At 33.3% G+C, this 27,374-nt stretch overlaps 1 protein-coding gene across 1 annotated transcript in view; it reads right to left on the bottom strand.

The window, feature by feature from the left end:
- LOC129217818 (dual oxidase-like) overlaps positions 1–27,374 on the bottom strand; it is a 264,773-nt gene that overhangs the window by 85,552 nt on the left and 151,847 nt on the right. The window contains exon 2 of the mRNA XM_054852156.1: positions 3,742–3,837. Coding sequence (XP_054708131.1) covers positions 3,742–3,837 — 96 coding nt within the window. The remainder of the gene's footprint in view (positions 1–3,741; positions 3,838–27,374) is intronic.

Genomic DNA, 27,374 nt, shown 5'->3' with positions numbered 1-27,374 from the left:
TGTAGTTGTGATAAGTAATTAACCCATTATGCCCCAAATTATTTTCAGAAAAGTTCTGCAATATGTTTTTTAATGCTCAATTTAACTATAAAAAAGACACACACACACACAAAAAAAGGATATTGTACAATAATTTTCTTTTGATTAATTTTCAATTAATAGTTCTTAAAACAAAGTAATGCATGGACGTAAAGGAGAATCCACGATTTGACAAAAACGGGTCTTCCCATCAACCCGGCTGCAATCCCCCTTTTATCCACCTTCCGCTTCAACCCGGGGTGAAGCCGGAGTGTGCATAAACAGGGCCAAAATGCTATGATCCGAATATACCTTCTGCCGAAAGCAGCGAAATAGAATCATCGGGTACCACCTGACGAAGGAGGAGTCAAGTGCCTTCTTGTTGAAAACGGACAATATTCAAGAAAGTAATACTTGTTTTATGTATAAGAGCCATATTAGTTTCGCGAGCTATAAAATGCGTAGTTGACGTTGCTGTTGCGAAGCAAATGAAGGATTTCACATCAACGACGACTAGTCCGTTAGTTCCATAATAGCATGATGTTGTTCAATTGCACTTTAGGTCAATTTTTTTTTCTCTCTTTTGCTGTAGCCAAAACCATGACAACAGCACTTGAGAACTTTCATTCCACTTTTGGAAATGACAGACTATTCAAGGAAGTATTTTTTATTTAAATATAAGTGTCATGTTAATTTCGCGAGTTAAAATGCGTAGTTGTCTTTGCTGTTGCCAAACAAATGAAAACTTCCACACTAACGAACGACTTCCTTATTTCGTTTTACATCATTGTGTAATCAACAAATCCTGCTGCTATGGAAACAAGTTATTTAGACGTAATTTTTAATGAGAGACTTAAAAATAGTCGATGAGCAAGTGTAGGGGAAACCCGGGCAACGTGAATACCTTAAGCTTTTCTTGATTACTGTCGTTTAGTTATAACTTTGGAAAGTGAAACAAATGTTTACACTCAGTCTTCATTTAATGAACTTACGTAATTAAGTAACAGTTTTCCTGAATATTAATTACACTATTAGATATAAGTCCAGTTTTCATCAATGGCATGAATATCCACTTTGCCCTACACCCCGGGTTAAGTGGATTCAGTACTAGGGCAAAGCGAACAACAACATTATTTGTCATGAAACTGAACATTAAAAATAAAATAACTATCGAAAATTAAAGGAACATATCCAAAAAACATTTTTTGCTACAATGCTAATTATTGTAGTTATTACAAACAAAGAAATTGAACTTAAAAATGAAATAAAACTCGAAAATTAAAGGAACATATTAAAAAATCATTTCCTACAATGTTAATTGTTGTAGTTATTACAAACAAAGAAACTGAACTTAAAAATAAAAAAAAGGATTGAAAATTAAAGGCTCATATTAAAACATTTTTTTCTACAATACTAATTATTGCAGTAATTATTATAACAACAAAGAAATTAAACTAAAAAAAAAGTCAACATCCAAAACTTAGGAGGATATTTAAAAAAAAAAAAAAACAACAACAATTTTCTGCTACAATACTAATCATTGCAGTTATCACAAACAAAATCATTACCATTTTCTAATGTTGAACACTCTTTATGACACCACTGAGTACAAATACGACAGTGTACGTAATTTTCCGTTGATTGATCATCTTCTTCAATGAACATTTCACCAGAGAAAATGCACCTTACATCATCAAATTTCTTTACTTCCTTCCTCTTATCGTTCTCTTATGCAGTCCTATGTTTTGTAGCAGATATTTTCTATTTAGTCTTTTTGGTAGTGGTCTTTTTACCAGTCTTCTAAAATGCTTTAGTTGAAACATTATCTAGTTTCTTATGACAGTCTTTTTTTTTTTACTTTTTAAATTTTTGTTTCTGATTGTCCTTTACTGGAATACTTGTCGGGAGTGTAGATCTCTGTAGCTTTCGTTTACGTGTTGTTATTGGTTTAAAACGCTGTGGAACAGGTCATAAAACTGAAAAACTGTAGTAGTTCTTAGAATATCCAGGTTTGGGTGAAGTGGCGGGAACATCATTACCTTGGACTTATTCTGTTGTTTCAGATCGGATCTGAAACAACAGAATGTCCTTATGCTCCCATGGGATCTGGCAGATCCCATGGGAGCATAAGGACAGTGTTCAATAGTAGCATTGGCTTAAGATCTTAAAATTGAAGGACTTCCAGGTTCGGATGAAGGAACTTGTCATGACCGGGCATAGTGAAAATGGTATCCACTTTGCCCTTTAGGAACGTTTTTGAGGTTACTAAAAATTACTAAAACACCAGAGCATCTAAACTCGTCGTCTACGGATAGTTGAAAGCTACATAACCGTACATCAAATTCTACTCATAACAAAGAACATATCACAAATAGTATTAAAGTTATAAATCAAACACTAATCTCTGTAAACTAATATTGTTTTCCTCAAAACATACTTTGTTTTGTCACTGGCGTAGTGTGACGCGAACTCGTCTCGACGTGTTTGCCGCATGCGTAGCGGCAACAGGCGCTATGCTATGACAGCACCGTTGCTATGACAACACAGCTGCCGGTCAACTACTTATTTGGGAGTTATAAGCAAAACTCGCTTTGCCCGGGGTATCCACTTTAGCCGGGTTTCCCCTATTATTATTTTTTTTTTCTTGCAATAGGTGGTATTCGGGGAATCAACTATTTAGGAATCATTTTAAAGAAATATTAATTACAAATTATGTTTTTCGCCTTATCTCAAAAGTCACTTCAGTTTAAACCATAAAGAAAATGGTTTCCTATACAAAAATACGTCTTAATGTTATCCAGTAAAATACGGAAATGTAAGATGCATCCATCTTGTGTCAGTCAATACAGAGAAAAGTATCAGAGGTAAAAGTTACAAAGCTTCTTATTACTTGATACGCCAGGTAGCTGAAACAGCGCGACGCCATGACTTGCGTCGCATATTCTCGAGAAAGTCTGCAGACTATTTCTTAGTTGGTTGAGAAAAGAACTGGAAGCTTTTATAGACAAAAAATTGAAATTGCTGCTAATGAGGATTTGTACTGCGTATTCTGGGTTATACCATATATTTTCCGTTTATGGGGGATACCATATATTGTCCGTTTACCAGGAAAAGGCACTTGGCTCTGCCTTCGTCAAGTGGCATCCGACGATTCTATTTTGCTGTTTTTGGTGGAAGACTAATGATCATATTATTTTTCCGAAAAGTGGCAGTTTTTAAAAACTTATGAATGACGGAAGTAACAGCAAACAAGTGGAGCAAGTGACGTAGAGGACACTAAGACTTTTCCACACATTTAAATGCGCGCCATAGTTAAGATTGTCTCATTTACAAGCACGGGATTTTGTTCACCGATCACCCCCGTTCTAAACCGAACTCTGCGTTTGCAGAAGCAGAGCGAAGTGCCATTTCGTTGTGAACGCACAATACTTGTATCAGAATCTTATATTTAGTATTTCTCGGTGGCAATTCAGATTTTATGATTAATGTAACATTGGTTTATCTTGCAGACTATTTTTTTTATATATTTTTTATCCGCGTCGCAGATTACTGACGAAAAGTCCGCTACTGGATGATACGTTAGGTGTCAGGAGTGGATTTGTTTTAAAACCTAGAATTCTTTTTGTGACGGGGACCGGTAGAGAGACAGATGTAACTACTGGGACAGTGATTTCGTCTCCGTCGTGAAAGTAGTGAAACTGGCATAAGACATATTTAGCTTACCGATAGATCCCCAGTCCGGGTGTGCGAGGTTATTATACCATCCATCGTACCTCTGCTTCTCCGTCTGCGTAAACATATGTAACCTTCCATCTCCAACTGCAAAAGAAAAGTATTCATCATTCAGATATCTTTGAGCAAACTTATTAAAACATGAAGATCAAAATTAATTAAAATTGCTGAAATATATTTTGTAGTATTAGGTGGAGACAAGACCTGACTAACTAAAAGTGAGGCCTAAGGCCCACAATACTTTGGAGGCCCTGCTCTCTATTCTATCCTTTTAATTCAACTTGAAATAATGCTTAACTTTTAGCAGGGTCGGTGCTCCAGCTCTTGCGGGGCCTCTGTGCAATCGCCCTGTTTACACATACCTAGTACCGTAACTTGCTTTTTTTTTGTGTGTGTGTGTCAATTTTATAACAACTCAATTAAATAGTAGAGAGCATATTGCCCTCCCTCCTCCCCTTCCACGCACAAAAGTGCAAAAGAAGTCTTTTTTTGCTACAATAAACAGTTACCTTTCTATTTTATAAAATAGAAAGTAGAAAACTGAGATATTATAACTTGCAGAGGGCAGCATTGGGCTTTTCATGGTGTCTACAAAAGTTATTACTTAAAAATTAGTTTCCATCGTTAATGGCGCAAAGTTTATTCACATGGATAACATTTAGCCTAAATGACTTTTTATAGTTTCATCGCAACTTAGCACACACACTGCAATAATGTGACACTGTTCTCTTCTCATTGGAAAGTTAGTGTAGTTTTATTACGAGACTTCACTAAAATTAACGCTTCTATAACTAGGGAGCCGACGCATCCGCCATTTTGGATCAAAGTGACCGTCTGTTTTTGATCCATTGCCATAGGGTGAATTATTAAAAGACGCAAGAAATAATGTTAAGATTGTAAAAATAAGTGAATTTGCCGCAGTGTACTGTGCTAATAGTTCACAAAGAGGATTTTGTTTCTTTAAATTTCAGAATTAATAACCCAAGATAAAAAATCAATTTTGTTGACGATTTGCTGGAAATCCGAAACTAAAACTCGACAGTGCGAAAGCAGTAAACATTGTTATGTAAATTCTCAGTGTTATTTTTATTACTATGGAGTAATTTAGTTTGAAGAAATATGCTTTTTTTTATACAACTGTTACATTTTTAAATCAGTTGATAAATTAATCGTTAACATCCAAAAGTGCAACGCTGCCAAAAATAGGACTAATTCACTTTATTGGAAATTCAAGTATATAGTATTAGCACATAAAAATATATAGTTACACTAATACTACTAAGAGCATTAATAATGTAAAGTAATACTAGTTTCATAATTGATTAGCAAGTCAATTAATCCTAAAATAAACGAATAATAATAATATCTGTAATGTTTCACCAATTGAAATGTTTTCGATTTCTTGATGTTTTGTTGGTTTGTTTATTTTTTCAAAATATGACACTCTGTTGTTCTAATGTCAATTTGGGACAAAAACGAATGCATTACGCTAACATAAAATGAAGCTGAAAAGAAGCGAAAACACATCTAGTGTGTTAATATTTCTAGCAATATGGCAATCTAACAGCAACATGACTAGTAGCAATCTCATTAATACAACATGAAAAATATAAAAACTGTTTTCAGCTAAAACCTCACTAATATTTTGACTTAATTTTCATAAGCACTTGTCAATTACGACTTTTGGCTAAATCAAGAAAATTTGTCGAAATATAATTCCGGGAGTACTTGGCGAATGCGTGAAAAGTCCTATGGGCTCATAAACTATTTTTTGTCACTGTTCTAAGCATTGATAAAACATCAAGTTGTCTTGTCAGTTAATTCGCAAATAACCATGGTTGGAACTATGTAGACACATCATCAACCATGTTCCCCATCGCAATCATTTGAAATTTAAATTCCGCCAGAGCATCATGAGTAGGTTCCTTTCTCCCTCTGGATAAAAATCATTGATTAATCGAAATAAATTTCCATAAACCTTTAATTGATTACTTTCGGGAAAGTTTCAGCTTTGCCCCGTTTGAGATATCTTAGCCTATGCCATTAATAGCCTGCAGCTTCTTTCGACCGGCTACTGGTAAGACATCGAATTATGATTGAAGAAGTATTAGAATGATAGATGGTTCATTCATAATCATAGATCACTTTACAAAAAATAATATTCATACAGTCAAAATGTATTTGAGTTTACATCAGTTAGCTCTTCCGTATTGGCAAGTGACTTATTAAACAACATCATTTTTTGCAATATCCTAGCTCATTTGTTTAATCCAGTGATTACTCTTTTGTTCTTCGTCAAATTATAGTAGACTTTCCAAAGATATAGTGTAGCTTTTTATTGGCACTTCTTAAGACTCCATGATGCACCATGCTAATGTAGGTTTAAAAGCCTAAGTACCATTAAAAATCATATTCGCACTACATGATGTGAATAATCTTCTTGAAAATCCCACTATTCCACTTGCACTTATATCATTAGCTTTGGATAATCTGAATGGAGAAATGGCATTTAGAGCTGATTAAATCTTGTTTTTCAAGAAAATTTCGTGCTGCTAAAGATAACATCGAATGAGTAAAGAATCTATCAGTTCTTGAACGTGTTTTTTCTTTTTTTCCTTAAGGGCGATTCCGTTTCAAGAGGGGCAATAATTAGTGATCAAAACACCATACAAAGGGTCTAAATATACTAGTTTGCTTGTTTCATGGCGTCGATTTTAGGAAGAATGTGAACGCTAGTTTTATAAAATGCGATTAAATTTTTAAATTTTCAAAACAATATTTAAGAAAAAAGGTTTTGGTTCAGTACTTGACTTACAGGTTGTCCGAAAAATGTATGATACATTTCAAAATTCATAGAATAGCAACATAATGTCGTATGAATATGCGGTTTGCGCCATAATACTTACCCCATACGAGTTCAAGAATGTTTTATGAAATCGTAAAAAGGGGAAAAAAAGAAAAAGAAAAGAAATAAAGAAGAAAAAGTGTGATTATAGGTTATATCTGTATCGTCATTGCAAGAAAACAAGCGTCATGTGAGGTGTCTAATTAAACAGAAAACAATACTTTTCATTACTAGAGTTCAATGTGTGCACCGATGTTGCTCGAACCACATCTAAACGGCACTCAAGTTCATCCCATGTCCACAAACGGTACATACATTGAACTCTGGTGATGAAAGGTATTGCTTTCTGCTTAATAAAATGATTAAACACCTCACATGAGGCATGCTTTTCTTACTGGGATGATACAGCGATTACCTTTTTTTTCTCTTTCATTTTTTTTTTATTTGCGATGTCATAAAAAATTCTTGAACCTATGAAGTATTATGTCGCAAACCATATATTCATACGACAATTTGTTATTTTTCTATGAGATTTTAAAATGTGCGAAGGATCTTTCAGACAACCTGTATATTATGAGTACGTCCGTTACTGAGCGAGCAATTATTTTTTTACTACTGTATTCGGAAATCTCCGAAACATAAAAAAAAACTTGGTATAAAAGTAAAGTTTACGTTCCTTCCCTCGTCGATCTCGACGGAAATGAGGTAGCGGACACTTTGGCCAAGAATGATGCTTGAGAGCCCTTTGTGCCGTCAGCACCCCTCACCTTTTTGGAGATTTTCTCAAAAATAAAGAATAAGACCCTGGAATTGTCTCCCCAGAGCACCATTGGTATCAATGTTCTCGCCCTGGAGTATCCCTGGCTCTGGGTTTTAATAGACAGGATCAAACTATTCGTGACTGCCTTCGAAGTGGTCACCTTAAATCAATGAAATTTTCTGAGGGATCCAAGAACTTTGAAATTTGTTCCAACTGTTCTTCTGAGCAGGCTTCATCAGAACACATTCTCGCGTGGTTGTGGCTCTCGAAACAAGATTTAACTGACGATCCTTTAACGGTGTTGGATTTTTTGAGGGTGTATGATATCATGAACCTGGTTTAGCACTGCTAGTCATTAGGACGTGCAACAACAGCAGCAAGAGTTCACGTTCCTTATACAGTTGATGCAATGAAACAAGGAGCTAACATATTTGGAGTCTTTGTAGAATGTTTTGGGTAACAATGGATAGGTCTGTTGCAGAGGACTGTTCTTAAAGTGCGCAATTGCTATTCTTCGTGAGTTTTTCTAAGTACTCCAGAGCGTCACGAGTCAATAGGTTCAGTTTCTTCATTTAAAACTTGTTTTTTCTGCCGTTTTATGAAAAACCGATTCAAACTCAGCAGTTTTAGATTATAAACAAAGCTGAAAATTTTCTGGGAACAGTGGTTATGATCTATATTTTTATTTGGGGATCCAGAGGATTCGAAAGAGAACCATAAAATGTGTGTAGAAGCAATCTCAACAAAGGCAGAACTTGTACTTAGGAGATTGATGGCTTATTTATGACGACACTTCCGCTTTATTACTTCTGTCGTGTGTTGAAATTTCACTCCGATACCACCAAAAGAGGTAAAACTTCGAGAATTGCATCATATAAACTTAAATAAAACTTTTAACTGCCAAATACAAATACATCTTATCAGTCAAAGTAGGCACTCCTTCCAACAAGAACCTTTATATTCTAATGATGGGAGATTCCATTGGTAGTGCCTATCATCGAAGGCCATATCACAATCACGTCCTCAACCACCTGCAGCGAATCCCCCGCCGAGATATTTCTTCATTGGAACTACGCCGTCTCATTTGATCCTGCTTAGCGAAGGACCAACACCCAAAACGGGAAATCCCTTACATAACATGAACGGTCCTTTTATTTAGCGGTATTAATGATATTTCTATCGCCATTAAATTACTACGCATGCAAGCATCGCCCTGATTTCATGGAAAAGGAGTTAAGACACATGATTTATGATCCGCATACCGAAATAGCTGCACTAAAGATTAAAGCACCGGAAAAAATGAGCATGAAATCTTATCAAGATGCATCATGTAATATGATATGTGTGCGTGTGTGTGCCCACATTATTTTGCGAACGAATAATTTTTCATTTTGGCAGTTTAATTCTATACAACTCAAATTTTAATTCCTTCAACTATATGAATACGATTCATGAGGAAACACTATCTGATAAGCAACAATGAAGCACCCAGAAACCAAGGGGTGTAGATGCGAACTAAAAATTTAGGCATAACTATAGTTGAAGCATACCTAACTTGGTAGCGTCCTAATGTTGTGGTTAGGATCTGCTTAGCCAAGATTGAAAACGCGTCGTAACGTACCTATAACGGAAAGTACTCTTGTTTAGAATTATCTATTACTTTGACACCATAAAGAACTAGATAAAATAAGGTTTAAAAGAGTGATAAAGGACTATTTTTCAGCATCATCTGTTTCCCTCCTTTTTTCCGTCTCTCACTCTCTCTCTCTTTCTTGATGTATCATATATGGTTCGTCTGTGACCTTATTTTTTTCATTTCAGTATTCATACTCAATGATTTATTTTCAAATCATTTTCTACCTTAAACTTTACAAAAACGTCGCCTAAACGTTAAGCAATTGAGTGAGTAAAAAATAACAACGTATAGTTGCTCAAAATTGCAGATTACAGCAAAGACGTGTTTCGGGATTACAAGGCATCCATAATCTACAATTTTGTGCAATTATACGTTGCTATTTCTTACTTTACTTTTCCAACACAAAGCCAACTTTAATTAAGTAATTGTTATTGATGGCATTCTTAAAAATGAATAAGGGCAATTCCATTGTGACGGGTGTGACATTCACACTATGTTTACTGGTTAAACCAACATTTTGAGCACTAAATCAGTTAAAAAACATTAACAAAGAATTTTAATCATGCTTAACTGTGCATTAACTCGAGTAATTGAGTTAAAGCAAAACTGTAGAACCTTTCAACTTTTTTAAAGAATTTTTTTAAATCTTGTGACGGGTGTGACGTTTACGAGACATGAGTTTTCATCTGCATTTCTAGAAATTCGTGTGAATATTTTAATGTTTCATAACTATAGCATTTTTTTCTATTAAAAGACATTCAAATGAAATTTAATGCATTATATGTATGATGAATTTAAATTTTTTTACTGAACAGGATTTTTTCGTGATGTGGCGGATGTGACAAAATTTGTGACGGATGTGACACTGTGCAAATCCGCTACTTAGATGAGTCATATCTAAAAGAATAGTGATTGGTACAGATGACAAACTTGACAATAGTGAACATAAATCACATTTCATAAGAAAAAAAGCTAGTATTGGGTGTACATTTAGTTTAACTGGTCTTTAATAGCCGCTAACGAAATTAGGTCAAGTGTAGCTTTTTTTAATGAGAATAAACAATTTCTTTTTTTAATTATCACCTTTTACAGGGAAAAATCAACAGGGTCATCGATTAGCTTGCATATCTTTACTCATTTTTTTTCTTTTTAAAGTTAATATGTAAAACAGTAACATAATACTAATAATGTAGTGCTTTGTTCTACGTTGCGTTTGGCGGTTAGTGAAAAGGAAAAAAAAAAAGCTACATCAGGTGTTCATATAATCTGACTGGGAGTAAGATATAGCATTCAGTTTCAGGGACAGCTATATTTTACAATGTAAACTGTGCAGTCTGTTCAGCCTAAACATTATCAGAACTGCTTTCCCAAAAGTTGTCACTCTTCTGAACTTCATGTCTTCATTAATTCTAACTTGCACACGATATTCTCTCAGACTACAGTGTTTGCTTCAATATGCAGATCAATTCTTGTCATCGTCACTGCACAATTAAATAAATAAAAAGCAGTTTGATTTGACACCTTAATTTGACAATGTTGACTGCATTTAGCACCCCACAAATACGACTACTGTCGCGTTCTATACAAAATGGTAAAAAAACTCTAATCTCATGTCGGTTGATAATCTCCTGTCCCTGAAAAAAGCACTAGTTTGATTTTTATACATCATTTTTGATTGAGCTTTTCAGAAATCAGAACATTTTTCACTTTTCATAGTAAAGACAATTCCGTTTTCAGATCAGTTATGCTAACATTTTAAAATATCCCATGGGGCATATTTGTCATGATTGGAGCCTTACCTAAGGGAGCAAATTGTATTATCTTTTGTCCATGCACAACTTGTAAATGTGATAATTGATTAATGAGACTTGATATTGCATCCTGAGAACCTGTGCCACAATTTTGGGCAACGTTTACTTGTTGTACAATTCCAGTGTCTCCGATATTATTTTTTGTCTCATGAAAAAAAAATTTGACTGAGGCATTTTCACAAAACAGAGTAATTATGGGAATGTGCAATTGATTATTTATTTCCTTTAAAGCTATTTTAGTCCTTTGAAATGTTTCAAGAATTAAATAAAAGTCACTCACTTAATAACCAAAAAATTATTGAAACACAAATAATTCAAATCTGTCAAGTTATAAGATTTTCAATTTTTTTAAAAAAACTACAATGCTAATTTGTTTAGAAATAAAATGGTTTAATCTTCTATTACATTTAAAAAAATTTAAAAGCTATTTTAAATGCTGTCATACCTATCCCAATGCTTTTATCAAACCCGTCACAAACGTTTGTCACACCTGTCGCACCAAATTTTCCCAGAGAATAAATATTTGATCAAATTTAAACATTGTACTCCTATTAAGACCTGCGAACATTAGAACTTTGGAAAGTTTTATAATTTTTCCATGAAAGAATGCATTTGCTATGGTAACTTAAACATCCTTTTTGTGACGGGTGTGATACAGCGATACCTTATAAGTTTATTTATACTAAAAATCCTGTTAAATATTTTGTTATGAAAAATTAAGTGTTCCAAAGAATAGACAAATGTCACAAATAGTAATATACACACACACACATACAAAATTCTCCTGCTTTAAATAGTAATCCTGGGGAGTGAAAATACTATGTTTTTCCTAAATACAAGTTTGTTATATTACGTTAACTATAGGCTCAAAAAATAACAAAAAGGTCACTTTTATGAAAATTTTCTTGATAAATTCATAAATTTCATGTTATTAGCTTTAATTTGATGTATTACTTGTAGCAATAAAACATTTTTTTTTAATTTGAACCCTCATGTCCACTTTTTTGTGGAATTGCCCACAGATTAATTAAAACTGAAACCACAGTCAGTGAAATGCTGACAAATAGGAACTGTAAAAATATAAAATAACAACGAAAAATTACACAAAAATTGCAGATTACTGCATGCACGTGTTTTGGAGCAACAAGGAACCCCTTTTTCAATGCAAAACAAATGAGTTTATGGATGAAAAGACATCCACCAAAACGGGTTCCTTGTAACCCCGAAACACGTGTTTGCAGTTATCTGCAATTTTTGTACAATTATACCTTGTTATTTCTTATTTTTACTTTTCAAGCACAAAGGTATTTATTCAGTTTTAACAGTTTTAAATAGGAAATATGTTTAGCTAATTAAAGTTTTCAAATTCCGGCTTGTTAGTAGAGTCAAAATCTAATCTTATTTTCGCAACAAAAAAATTACAATACCCCAGTAAAAAACGTAATACAATTTTATCGAGTTCACAAAACGAAAGCAGAAAAAACAGTTTGTTCAGCGAAGCAAACATGTATCTTGATTAGAAGACAAATCGCTCTTACAAAAAATGATTTGCTGAAAAGAGTAATGATAAAAGTGCTGATAATGATAAAACAATTTAGATATTATAATTCATTAACCTTGCACTAATTCCTCAATTATTTATGAAAATAAAAGGTAGCTCAACAAATTATTTGATAGAAAAAAAAAGTTAAGGACGATCATCAATTAGACCGTTTCAAATTGCAAGTGTTTTCCCGCGCTGCTCCAAAGAACATATTTCCATTCAAGGTTAAGAAAGAAAGAAGTAGTACTGCACACACCTTTCAGCCTTCGTGCATTGTTATTTTGCATTTTTCATGTGTAATTACAATAAAGAAAATTTTTATTTGTTGAATTGCTGGCTGGTGTAGAAACAATGTAACTAAAAAACGTTGGATTGAAAATGTAAATTTGATCGATCTGGAAAAGAACGTGACAAGCAGTGGCCAATTATAAGATTTGTTGTTATTTACATTTTGTGAGATCTCTATGTGATTGATTTATTTTGGAAAACTGTGTTTTTGATTTTTTTAATTTATACACATTTCGTTGTAATTTTCGGAATGTCCGTTGGGACTAATTATTTCACCTGTTGCAGAACAGGGAGTAATAATACTGGTCAACAAAATGTTAGTTTTGTTACTGTTGGCTGATTTTAATTACAATGAAGAAAGTTTATATTTGTTGAATTGCTGGCTAGTGTAGAAACAATGTAAAAAATATTGGATTGAAAACGTAAGTTAGATCGATTTGAAAAAGAACGTGATATACAGGCGCCAATTTGAAGAACAGTTGTTTACATTTCGTAGACCTCTATGTGATTGATTAATTTTGGAAAACATTTTTCTTGATTTTTTAAAATCTATACACACTTCGTTGTCATTTTCCGAATGTCCGTTGGGACTAATTAGTTCACTTGTTGCAGAGCAGGGAGTAATGATACTGGTCAACAAAATGTTAGTTTTGTAACTGTTGGCTGATTTTAATTACAATGAAGAAAGTTTTTATTTGTTGAATTGCTGGCTAGTGTAGAAACAATGTAAAAAACATTGGATTGAAAACGTAAGTTAGATCGATTTGAAAAAGAACGTGACATACAGGGGCCGAATTGAAGAACAGTTGTCTACATTTCGTAGACCTCTATGTGATTAATTTTGGAAAACTTTCTTCTTGATTTTTTTAATTTATACGCACTTTATTGTGATTTCACAAATTTCCGTTGGGGATCATTAGTCCACTTGTTTTAAGGAGTAATGATACTGGTTAACAAAATGTTACAGTTTTGAAACTGTCTGTTGATTTTAACTACAATAAAGAAAATTTTCATTTGTTGAATTTCTGGCTGGTAAGAAACAATGAAAATTAAAAATATTGGATTCAAAATGCAGTTTTGGTCGATTTGGAAAAAGAACGTGACAGGCAGCGGCCAATTTCAACATCAGTTGTTATTAACATTTTGAGAGATGAAAAATTGGAAATGAAAAATTTTGGCAAATGTTCTTTTCGATTCTTCTATACACACTTCGTTGTGATTTCCAAAATTTCCGTTGGGAATAATTAGTTCACTTGTTTTAGAAAGCAATGATACTGGTGAACAAAATATTACAGTATAGTAACTACATTTGCTGATTTTAACACTTGCGTGTGACCTTTAAAAGCAATCACTTTTTGGGGGCGGGTGGGGGGGGGGGCAGCCACAATCAATTTTAACTCCTAGCTGTCGTTTTTGATTCTTATAATAATGAGCATATCAAAAGTGTTGAATGCATTTCTTTTATTCAATTACGGGACCTGTCCCAGGACACTTGGATTTGTCTGAAACCTGGACTGTCCCGGTCATCGGGGCATCTGGCAAGAGTAGTTAAACCCTTTTGAAAGTCAGTAGCATTTTCTTTATTCTTTGTAAAATTGTAACACACTTGACTTGACTTTCAATGAGGCTTTTTCATAACAGTCAGCAATTCTAAATATTGCTCTTTAATAAGTTATGGTAAACAATATACATTTTAGAAGCGTTAACTAAACAATGACCATCGCATCACAATATTTCTTCCTTTATCACTGACATAAAACGTGTTTTTAAAAACTCCACCGAATACAAAAAAAAAAAAAAAAATGTTTTAAAATTCCTCACTTTCATTGCAAATTTTATTCACATCTTATGTAGAATATCATTTTTATGAAAATTCTCCAATTTATTGCTACAACAAGGTTAGTTGATTCAAAACATAAAAACTGCTGACAACTGCAAAAGAAGAGCTGAGTATATTACAATGAAAGAGAGTTATTTTTTATTTATTGCAACTCTAAAACTAGCCTTTAAAAATACATCAACCGTTGGCATAATTCATCAGCTAAGGTCAGAAAGCACAGTTCCACTTTGAAGAGCCTCGCAGACAGAGGAATAAGTTCGTCTAACCTTCGTTGAAGTAACACCTATTGTTAAAATTTCAAGAATACCATCCTTTTGTTCGAACCATCCGTCTTTAAAATCATATGCACTACTAAAGAAGAGGTGCTTCTTTCTTGTCATGGAACCAACTAGGAAATGCATTGACGAATTCCGCGGCTTTTCAAAAGAACTGCGCGATATTTTTCACCGTACCACTAGGGAGAAAGAACAATGCGAACGTTTGCGCATTTCCTGATTTTTTTTTTTTCTTAAATAAAATACAAAAAACGAAAGCAATTCGTGCGAAAATGTCTCAAAAATAATTTACCATTTTTTGCGTTTGTTTTCCTTTTCTTTTAGGAAATGTTGAATTGCTTTGATCGGCAGTTCAAACTGGTTTCATTTTGTTCCTCTTATGCAGATATTTTTCAAAAGATTTTCTTGCTTTTGTTTTCTTGAAGTAAATATCCTTGGATCGTTTTGAGCTTTCTACTTCGGAAAATGGAAGGAGCTCTCAGCTGCTGTCTCAAATCCTTGCGTTTGGCTTGAATTGTGGATAAATTTTCCTTCCAGGTTGATTTTCAAACCAAAATTTTATCTCAATTTTTTATCAGATGATGATCAAATAGTTTGAATTTCCTCTTATTTTTAAATGAAGCGTTACTCTAGAATATTCAAAAGTTGTGCAATTTAAAAAATGATGAGAAAATGGCTATTCTAACATTGGTTTTTGGGATCACTGGGTAACCATAATAAAGACAAAACAAAATTTATCTTGCATAGGAGATAGACTAATTGTTGTTGAGAAAAAATGGCATTTGATTCCACTTCATGTGATACACCAGTCACTAGCGCAGCCAGAAATACCTTCTGGAGGGGGTTTTTTTTTTTTTTTTGATGAAAAATACCTGCAGGAGGATTTTTTTAAATCAAAAATACCTTCTGGAGGGGGGTTTTTGATTAAAAATTATTTTCTGAACGGAATTTTTTGATCAAAACAGCCCTCTCATATGCATAAATTACTGTATTAGAATTTGAAATCATCCCCCCCCCTCGCTGCGCCACTGACACCAGTACAAAGTATGTCAAAGCATAGAATGACAAGATGTTTGAAGTTTTTCTGCACCAGCGTCTTAACTTCATTTCTTACTCATTTGCTTCATATCAACTAATATTGACGATAGCTTCGACGAACTTTTCAAGGGTGGTTTTTTTGAGAAGTTGTTGATAAAGACCTTTAAACAGACATCAAAAAAACATTTTTAAAGTTTCTAAGCATAAAAATAACGACAAAGCTTTCGGCATTTTAACATGATCTCAGTAATAATATTGAGCGTACAAGACTACTTATTATTTCTCATAACATGTTCACTTTTACTCAAAAGCTTTCTCCTTGCCAGAATACCTAATCTCAGAAACCATCTTCAAGGTCAAGGATGCCCATAAAATCGTGCAAGTCTGGGAGACTTATCTAAGCACATCATCTATAGATGGAGGAAAGCCGTTTCTGAAACTCATAATCACGTGTTTCTCATACCTTCTATTTTTAGTCATTAAGAAAAAGAAAGACATCATGTCATTATGGAGGAATGGATGGAAAAAGATTGGGTGGGAACACATCTTTAAGAGAAAAATTGGTTCTTTAAACTGTTGAAGACCCGATAATGATAGTTCATTACGCATAGGAGCGGTTCTAGATAGCGTATTGGATTTAAATGGTGCGCAGGTGTTGAATCCAAAACCATTAATATGAGTATACAATGCTCATCATAATTAGATGTAGTTCCGTAAAAACGAAAATAGAAAGTGTTGTTTCTTTAGTTGTTTTAGTTGGGTGTAGAACGAAAGGCAAACACCCATTTATAAATTGCTGAGGGAATTGTCCTCTAAATTACCTTCTTGTATGTATGTTGTCATTTCTTATTCTCTTTACCTTTATTATTACTCTTGATGTTGGACTTCATTTTTGCTTTTCAACTAATACAGATCTTAATCATGTAGTAGTTGAAATGAAGTTGAGATAATATTGTTCAACAAAAACCTTTAGCCGTTAAAGTATTAAGTATATTCTGTGGTTTCAGTGCTACTGGTGAGAAAAAATAGCTGAGAAGTCATAGTTTTGACCTGTGAATAGGGGAATTTTTTATTTTTGAGAATCTTAGCTCTAAGATTCTCAAAATCTATTGCTTTTCTCAATTTGCATGTGAGATCACGGGAGATCACTAATCCTGTATTCCCTCTACCCTCTCCTTTTTTTTTTCAATGAGTTTTTACCTGTTTGATTTCACTTGACTAGTGTTAGATCATTTAAACATGAGTATAAATTCCGAAAGACATTGAACTCCTGGTTTTTTTTTTTTTTTTGCCATAAAAGAAGTTTTGAATGCATCACCACGTTTGATAAGATGTTACTAGTATTTATAATACGATTTTTCATTCCTCCAACGTGATAAAATATTTTTAATTACTTTTATTTGGGCAGAAAAAATACAACACTTGCAGAAAACATTCTTAAACAGAGGACATCGAGTCAAGATAATTTATAAAATTTCGCCCAGTACATGAAAATATTTTCTGAAATTCAAAAATATCTTTCAAAGTTGAAAAATACTCGCTGATAGAAAGTGAAATCTGTACATAAAAAAAACAAAGCTGAAGCGTTTGTTTGTTTGAACGCGCTAATCTCAGGAACTACTGGTTCGAATTGAAAAATGCTTTTTATGTTGAATAGTCCATTTATTAAAGAAGTATAGGCTATTTTTTTAAAAAAATCAGATTGACTGAAATATTTGTAATTGCAAATTCAATGTTTAATTAGTTGCTTAGTGCTATGAATTCCTAATAGATGGCGGGGTAAGTTAACTCATCGAGAGAACGCTAGCCGATAGTGTCGATAGCTGTGAGGAACCATGCTGTGCGGCTCAGACGCGTGGTCAGCTACGCTACTGTGTGACTGTTGTGGTCAGCGCATTGATTTTTGAGTGCGGTTTTTTTTTTTCGATATTCAAGAGCACAATTTGATTTTGTAGGATTTTTCTATTGGATTTTGTTTTCCTTCAACGTTTGTTTTTGTTCTTATAGCTGAAGATAGTTAATTATATAAGTAAATAATTTAAATTGACGTATTATTCAATTGTGATTGATCTTTATAACGTTTTTTTGCTATCGTATTGTTTATTTGACGAAACATTTTAAATTGAAGAAAAAAACTGCTTCACTCGTTAAAGGGCAGGGTTACAGTTGCGTGGTTGCTTGACACGTTAAGCGATGAACTATAGAGTTGAAGGATTATTTTGAGTTTTAAAGCTACTGTTAATCTTTTTATGGGTTTTGGCGAATTGTTTTAAATTACAAAGAGACTTTAATATGTTTTTTGAAAAGGTGTGTACGCATTTTAGTTGAAGAAAAAATAATCATTTCACGTCAGACGGGGGGTAGAGGCTGGATTTTGTTTCATTCAACGGACTTCCTTTAAATTCTTAGCACGAGCATTGCCATGCAGGTACTGCTAGTAGTATATCATTTAGAAAATTATATTTTTTTAAAACAAGAATATAATTTAGGAATAATGTCCAACGTCTGAAAGTATTCTCTAAAATTTAAATGCATCCTTTAATGCTTAAAAATATTCTTTGAAAGTCAGAAATATTGTCCAACGTCTGAAATTATTGTTTGAAATGCAAAAAACAGCTTTCGGTGTTTAAATTCAACTTCTAGAAACATTCCCTTATGCTCAAAAATTCAATATGAGAACTAAAAAGGAATTTAAAATTTAAAATATCATTCGACTTTTGAAAGCTCAATTAAAAGCCTTTTAAAACTCTGAGCAGAGCAGAAACCATGCAACGCAGTCAACAACTAATTCACTGTATAATTTTTGCTCTGGGTAACTATAAAACGCTGTCAACAACTAATTCATTGCATAATTTTTGCTCTGGTAAGTATAAAACGCTGGCAACAACTATAATCCACCTTATAATTTTTGCTCTGGTAACTATAAAACGCTGTCGTAACTAATTCACTGCATAATTTTTGTTCTGGTAACTATAAAATGCTGTCAACAACTATAATTCACTGTATAGTTTTTGTTCTGGGAACCATGCAACGCTGCCAACAACTAATTCACTGTATACTTTTTGCTCTGGTAACTATAAAACGCTGTTTACAACTAATTCACTGCATAATTTTTGCTCTGGTAATTATAAAACATTCGCTGCAAAAACTAGTTCACTGTCTAATTTTTGCCTTGGTAACTACAAAACGATGTCAACAATTAATTCACTGTATAATTTTTGCTCTGGTAATCATAAAACGCTGTCAACAACTAATTCACTGTCTAATTTTTGCCTTGGTAACTACAAAACGATGTCAACAATTAATTCACTGTATAATTTTTGCTCTGGTAATCATAAAACGCTGTCAACAACTAATTCACTGTATAATTTTTGCTCTGGTAACTATAAAAGGCTGTCAACAACTAATTCACTGTATAATTTTTGCTCTGGTAATTATAAAACGCTGTCAACAACTAATTCACTCTATAATTTTTGCTCTGATAACTATAAAACGATGTCAACAACTAATTCGCTGTGTAATTTTTGCTCTGGTAACTATAAAAAGTCAACAACTAATTCACTGTATAATTTTTGCTCTGGTAACTATAAAACGCTGTCAACAACTAATTCGCTGTGTAATTTTTGCTCTGGTAACTATAAAAAGTCAACAACAAAGTCACTGTATAATTTTTGCTCTGGTAACTATAAAACGCTGTCAACAACTAATTCGCTGTGTAATTTTTGCTCTGGTAACTATAAAAAGTCAACAACTAATTCACTGTATAATTTTTGCTCTGGTAACTATAAAACGCTGTGAACAACTAATTCGCTGTGTAATTTTTGCTCTGGTAACTATAAAAAGTCAACAACTAATTCACTGTATAATTTTTGCTCTGGTAACTATAAAACGCTGTCAACAACTAATTCGCTGTGTAATTTTTGCTCTGGTAACTACAAAAAGTCAACAACTAATTCACTGTATAATTTTTGCTCTGGTAACTATAAAATGCTGTCAACAACTAATTCGCTGTGTAATTTTTGCTCTGGTAACTATAAAAAGTCAACAACTAATTCACTGTATAATTTTTGCTCTGGTAACTATAAAACGATGTCAACAACTAATTCGCTGTGTAATTTTTGCTCTGGTAACTATAAAAAGTCAACAACTAATTCACTGTATAATTTTTGCTCTGGTAACTATAAAACGCTGTCAACAACTAATTCGCTGTGTAATTTTTGCTCTGGTAACTATAAAAAGTCAACAACTAATTCACTGTATAATTTTTGCTCTGGTAACTATAAAACGCTGTCAACAACTAATTCGCTGTGTAATTTTTGCTCTGGTAACTATAAAAAGTCAACAACTAATTCACTGTATAATTTTTGCTCTGGTAACTATAAAACGATGTCAACAACTAATTCGCTGTGTAATTTTTGCTCTGGTAACTATAAAAAGTCAACAACTAATTCACTGTATAATTTTTGCTCTGGTAACTATAAAACGCTGTCAACAACTAATTCACTGTATAATTTTTGCACTGGTAATTTGTATGAAATAGGTTTACTTAATAACGTGATTGAATGCATAAAAGTGCCGTTTTAACATTTTTAGTGGATTTGTCTTTCCTCTTTAAGAATGGAGTTATTTAGCTTGACAAGAAAACATTTTGTGTTTCATGTACAATTTCATATGTCAAAAGTGTCCATAAAAACGAACCCAAATTTTGGTAAAAACGAACTTAAAAAGATAAAAATTTCTCGTTTTAGGATCACTGATTCCGTGTGCCAGTTGCCCTAAAGATGCATCTTTGTGTAAAATTCTTAAGTGTTTTCCCATCTTCAAAATTCCCCCTTTATAATCTGCAGGGGTACTAATCCTTACCCTCGGTACAATGCTACACCTAATTTTAAAATTTCGCGCCCGCCTAGAAAGATCAATTTTGAAATTTCTATTATAAGCTTTACTGGGCATTATTTCATCTCATCATAAAAAATTAAAGTTCCCATAAATTCCGCAATAAGAATAAAAGTAATCAAAACTCGAAATAAATTTTGTTCCATTTCTTAAGACAATAATACGGAAATGGTTAGAGGTAAGTTGTATTCTTGTTTGGTATTCCACGTAATGAATGTTTGCATTAGACAAAATGTCTACCAACAATTGCGAGACTCAGACGGAAGTACTCATTACAAGAACATGTAAACAACTTTGAGTGGATGATTCAGAACCAACTTTCACCGCGAAAATCTCTATTAAAATAAAGAGTCATAACTTTCTACGTTTCTATTCAAATTTGGACGAAATGGTGTGAGTGGTACAAAAAGCGTATATTTATATTCATTTACATTCATTAAGGCCGGGAAAATTTGTAACCTGAGCAAAGTAATGGTCTTATTGTGTAGTTTGTTTAAATGTGATTAATTACAAATTAAAGATTCAATGAAAAAGAGGAAAGAAAGCAATGAAATTAATAACAGCCGTAAAGATTTATTCATTCCATGGCTTGTATTTGAACCACTTATTTTGTAATATCCGTTTTAGTCAAAAACGGGAACTACAGGGGAGGATGATCTAATGCGGGCAGGTTAACGAAGAACTCTCGAAAGTTGTAGTTTTTCGATTTTTATTGCAACAATTTCGGTTTTATTTCTTAGCAAGGATCTTGAACTTCAAAATAAAAAGTGATTTTTACATTACTTCAAACTCAATATTTATTTATTATCAAATATTACAAACACTTGAAAAACCCGCTTTGCCCTACTAGGGGGGAGGGGGCTAAAGTTGGTAAGCTTGATTAATTGTGATTTGATACATTTGCCAATCAAATATGAAGTTATAAATGATTAAATTAATTGACTAGCTAACTGCCATTATAAAAAATATATAAAAAAGTTATACTTATCCAATTTAAATTGAAAATCTAAGTCGGCACATTTGTTTATAAAACATAAAGAAATAACTGATTAGACTAATGAACTAACTAATTGCCATCATAAAAAATAACTTTTTAAAGTGATACTTATCCTATTGAAATAAAAATCTAAGTCGGCACATGTGTCAAGAAATTATAAACAAATATGTGATTAAAACTCTGCCCTCTTTGCCCGAATCCACGTTTTTAATTTCAATAATTATAATCTTAAATTTAAAAACTAAACAAACGAAATGACCATCGTAGTTTGTAGGTGGATGGTGTCAGAATAATGTATTATTATTGATAATTAAAAAAATAAACTGGTCTTCGACTGATCACAAGTTACATACCTTCAGTTTTTTAAGATATGTATATTTTTTCTTATTTTAAGCTTGGTTATGCTATGCTGTTTCACTGCTTCTTCGCTGTGACTGATTAAAACTCAGGCATGTTTGGGTAAACACGACATACGCATACATCGTAGCTGGCACACCATGCGGCGGCATACGAATGCCTACCCGCTTTGTGCCACCCTCCCCTATGTACTAAGCATGTGTTAATGATATCATATCAACAGTTCTTGGTCAGTAATTTTTTTCTCATTTATCTATTGCAAATGATTTAAATATATTTTAATTTTATATGCGTTCTGGCCAGCGAGATTTATCTTAGTAACAGGCACGGCCCTCGGGTAAAAAAGGTTGGGCACCACTGAGTTAGAGTATTATAGAGTATTAACGTATCCGATAAATGTAATGACGGATCTTTATAACAATGAGAGCCGTGAGTTGTGGAATGACACTGGATCTGTCAATTCTGAACCAGTATTGCACTCATTTCGGAGTAATATACTAATGGATAATCTAGGCATCGGAATTGTGCAATAACGGACTCTGAAAGTTGTGCATATTCAGTAGTTGTATACGCCGGTACTTCCACTGTAGGATTTAATTAACAATGGTCTTCGGTCTTCTGTGTGTGTCAGATTAATCTGTTGATGGACAATCATCTGTGTCGGATTTGTGTAACAGTTGACTACAATAAATTGATGGACTATTCAGATTTTCTGAAGTGGTGTGTTAGTGCTGTTGCCTGAATCAGATCCTATATCTGGGTCAAACCTAACCTGACAGCGTTGTATGCTGTGACTAGGATCTGTATAGCCTTCACAAAGCTGCCGGGTTAGGTTTGCCAAACTACAGAGCCCAAGTAGAATTTGTTACCCGATGGAATATGCATCAAAGCAATGCATTGGAGAACTACTTGATCTTTTCCATGGTGAATAGTAAATAATCTGAAGTCTAATTTCATAGTTTTGTGAAAATTATGGAATTCGATTTATAATTTCGTAACTAATTGCAAAATCTTTTGATTGATACAACTGTGCCAATGTCGAGATATTTATAGATACTACAAAAAGAATTCGTTGCATGTAAAGATAAAATAAAAAACCATCAGAGCACTTGAGCCATTCTTTGCGAAATGGTTAGTTTTACAGGAATGGTATTGGTGGCGCATATTACCTTGCCTTACATGACTTATGCATTGCAGATGTTCCAAAACAATCCATTTAGATAATTAAAACATTTAATATTTGCAAAATCCAGTGGATTTATTGAAGAAAAAGTGTCGAAATTGTTACAAGGAAACTTTTGATGAGTGACGGAAAGTGTTGAATGCCTTGATTCACTCGAATTACCCTATATAAAATCCGGTCATCAGAGGAGTGGTCCCGGCAGTTACGGTCAGGGTGAAGCGGCTTACCAATGGGTGGTGCGTCCCGTGGAGACATCTAAAACCCTTAATGGCCCATACATATTGACAGCTCGATGCCTCAACGCGGGTGTTCCCAAAGAAGAAATAATGCTCATTATTATTTTCTTCGCTTCGAAAACTTTTGACAACACTGCTGAAATCAATAATGTTCTGGAAATTAACGAACATTTCCTTCAAACTTTGTTGTTTTAGATTTATGGATTTCGTGGTAATACTTTCAACAATAAATGGAATACGTCTTTTCTTTACAAGCATTGTACTACACTACTTTTAGCGTATATAACTAAATCACTGGTGTATACGTGAGGAATGGGGGGGGGGCGAGCGAGAGAGGTTCATATACAATTCTTTTATACAGATATATATGTGTGTAGTAAATTAATACTTCAAACTAAATGCTTCTCCATTAATAAACTACATAGTGGGTAGTCATTAAGCAGGCTGCGTAAAGGTTAAGTAGTTGTTTTGGGAAGCCTTTGTTTTTTTAGGGGGGCGGGGTACGTTTTAGTGCGTGGAGTGTTCCACCGTATTTGAAACGGTGTATTATTATTCTTTGGGGGAAGGGGGCATGAAAACCCCTGTTTTATCCATATAAGGGATGCAGAAAGTATCAGTAATGAATGTTGCGATCAGCAAAATATTTATAAGTTAAATTTATAAATAAATTATATTTTCTAGTCACAAAACTGTACCTATTTTAATAACAGTTGTGAATTAACAGTTGTGCTTAAAAACAGTGCTCATAAATTCTTAGCTAATTATAGGTAGTTTTGTAGTAAGTTACTGCCGCTAAGCCAGAGCTAAGGCAGAAATACTTAAAATACACCACCAGCTCAGTTATTCCATCCGAGGACTGCAGTTTTGTGCTTTTTAGCACTCATCAGCCCGGAATAGGAATAACTGAGCTGGTGGTGTATTTTAAGTAATTATAGGTAGTTATTGTACAAAAAATAATGTCATGTTTGTTTCTATGAATTGTATAGAAATCTATGAAGATTTAACCAATGGCTTGAGTCAGTAAGGTAGTGTCAATGTGAGCACCGTAGAGAGTATGAAGCATGTCAATATAATGCAATTCTTGTCTAGTATTGTATAACATTTATGCTGTCGTTCACCCGATATTACTCCTCTAAAAAAAATTTGGTGGCATTTAAAAGACATTAATGGCTAAAAAATAAGTTGATGACATTCAAACGATCAAGACCACAATCACTGATGATGCGCTCAGTCTCTAGTGCCACAGCCTACCATCGAGTTTCCATCGATGGACCACATTCTCAAATTAAAAAATCAATGCGTAACTTACAAATATTTATAACAGGTGATCAATAAACACTGCAAATAAAAATAAGTCATAGAAAAATAGATTTATTTTCTAAAATGTTTTATTTTCGTATAAGAGAAACGTAAAAAAAACCCAGCACTCACACAACACACAACTGTTGTCATCACACCTCGTTCACTACTTGATATTTTCCCATCCTGTGCAACGCCGCTCTTAGATAATATCTTTTCAACCTCTTTTGAACCTGTTGGGAGTTTCATTAAATGCATTTTGAAGATTTTCGTCGCAAGATTGTTCTTGCTCTCTAAAATTTCAAATAACTTATTGACCATTTTATTACTGAAACCAGAAGCTTAAGTCTCAAACTATCAGAGAATATAGTACCAACTTTTTGTCTTAATTAAATCTGTGGGACGTGTTTTTATTTTTTTCTCAGCCTCTTGACAGGCCAATTCCCCCAATTTTTCGGAAGTAATTCCAAAAAAGTCTTCTCTAGTTTCAAAATATGATTCACTAATCATATTCCTATTTCAGAGGGCTTATCTCCTAAATTTCTAATAAGTGACTAAGGTAACAACAAACCGGTTTTTATCTACCATGCGACAGTTTAAAGTTGCTTTCATGACTCGATATTGTCGGAAGATTTCGTTAAGGTCCATGCCACCATACCATTTCCGTCTTACTGTAGGACGTTACGTACTGCCACTTTCCCTCTGGCCATATATTACTAATTTTTGCATTTTTCTGAAACAGCAAAAGTATTTGAAAATGTATTATTATGTTGTAAATTTTTAACAAATTTTATAAAACATTTTTGACTTGAAATTATAATAAAGTATAAAAGTTTTCATGAATTCCTAAGATTAATTTTTTCATTATCATGTTTATTTTTAAACAATTGAGCAATTTTCAAAGGCAATTGAGATAAAATTACAACAATGTTAGAGGTTTTCCATGAATAAACCACTTTGTCAGGTGGTGCATTCATAAAAATACCTAGCGGTCCAATGATAGCAACTGCGTCATTTTGAATATTCTTTTAGGTGTTTCTGCTGTAATGAATATAGATGAAACATGAAGTATGGGTAATTGTACCTGAAAAGGCACTCTTTTAAGTCAGTGCTCACGTTTAATTGATCAGTGATATTCAAAACATGTTATAAATATATGAAAAACCCAATGATTAATAACATAATGGTAGATATCTTTTCTGACGGATTAACAATATGATGAAATAATTTAACCTACTTGACGACTCTGCAGTAGACTGTTTTCGGACAAAGGAAAGTACTAAAACTGATTACGCGTCTGCACAAACTCTAGTACGGGAAATATCTTCGCGGTTTAGTCATGGAACTGGTTCATTGACGGCAACCTTCCCCTATCTGTTATGAGAGTTGTTTGAAAATAACGGGTTTTAGACGATTAAACTCCTTTGATTAAAAATATATACATATATTTCTATTTGTTGTAGCCAAAAACATATATAGATTAATTCAAATGCATTAAATTTAACTGTCGTAAAATTATCGAATTAAGAACTTGGAATAACGGACCATAAACACTTTCAAAATATAAAGTGCTCAAAAAAATTGATATAGAGAGAGAAGGGTAGAGAGAGAGAGAACTATATCTTTGAACGTTTGAGGTAAATAAATTCATAAAACAATTTACTCAAATAATTCTGAAGAAATGAGTTCATTACGTGAGCAGGTTTTAAAGGACTATAGTTTTTCTTCAGTCAAATGCGTTTTAAAAATTGATAAATTAGGAGCATAAGTCACGTTATTCAAGAAATAGGTGTTTAATTTTTCTAATTTTGGATCCTATGGGTAATGCTTAAAGTGTGCAAGCAGATTTTAGATTAGCATTTAATGCTTGAAATATAACTTTTTTTTTACTCATATTTTTGCAAGAGGAAATAAATGAAAAAAAAAAAATCCAGTAAGTTATTGCACCGCTAAAGCACTAATGAAGTACATTTTTTTACAATTGACCATGCAAAACATGAAAATATAATGTCGAAAATCATACAACCAGGTAGAGCGGTTTGAGTCAGGGGTGGTTCATTCAGGCTGTGCCACTGAAATGTTTACCGGGACAGGGTTTTTTTTTTTTTTAAGAGTCCTTTTCTCAGTTTCTCGGGTTTTCATTCTTGATGGTTTTCCACAACATTTGAAGGTGGTATGCTATTGCTTTTGGGGAGAAAACAATCCTAGTGTATGTATGAGTGCTAATTGATAAACGAAAAGAGAAAGAAAGGACTGAACAAAGGGCATAATTTGAGAAATTTTATAATCGCTTGAAGACGGTAGTGATAGCCATGTTTTGGATCAGTTGCCCATTTGAACATTTATTTTTTTGCTCAAAGGGCTAAACGATATATAATTTTTAATTTATTGAGGTTAATAATCTTAAATAAATTAATCAGTGCAAGTAGTATAGTTTAATTATTTAATTACTAAATGCTGACTTTTGATTTTAGTGGAAATGATTTGAACAATTACTGTTTAGAGGTGGCAATTTTACGATTCCTATAATTTTTTAATCGCTTTTTTTTTTTCATTTAGTCACCTTGTGGTCGATGGAAACAAATTTTGCCCTTGGGACTGAAAAGGCAACAGCAATTAC

The sequence above is a fragment of the Uloborus diversus genome, chromosome 2 (assembly GCF_026930045.1).
Source record: "Uloborus diversus isolate 005 chromosome 2, Udiv.v.3.1, whole genome shotgun sequence".
In the NCBI taxonomy this organism is placed as follows: domain Eukaryota; kingdom Metazoa; phylum Arthropoda; class Arachnida; order Araneae; family Uloboridae; genus Uloborus; species Uloborus diversus.
This window is presented reverse-complemented; position numbering and strand designations above follow the sequence as displayed.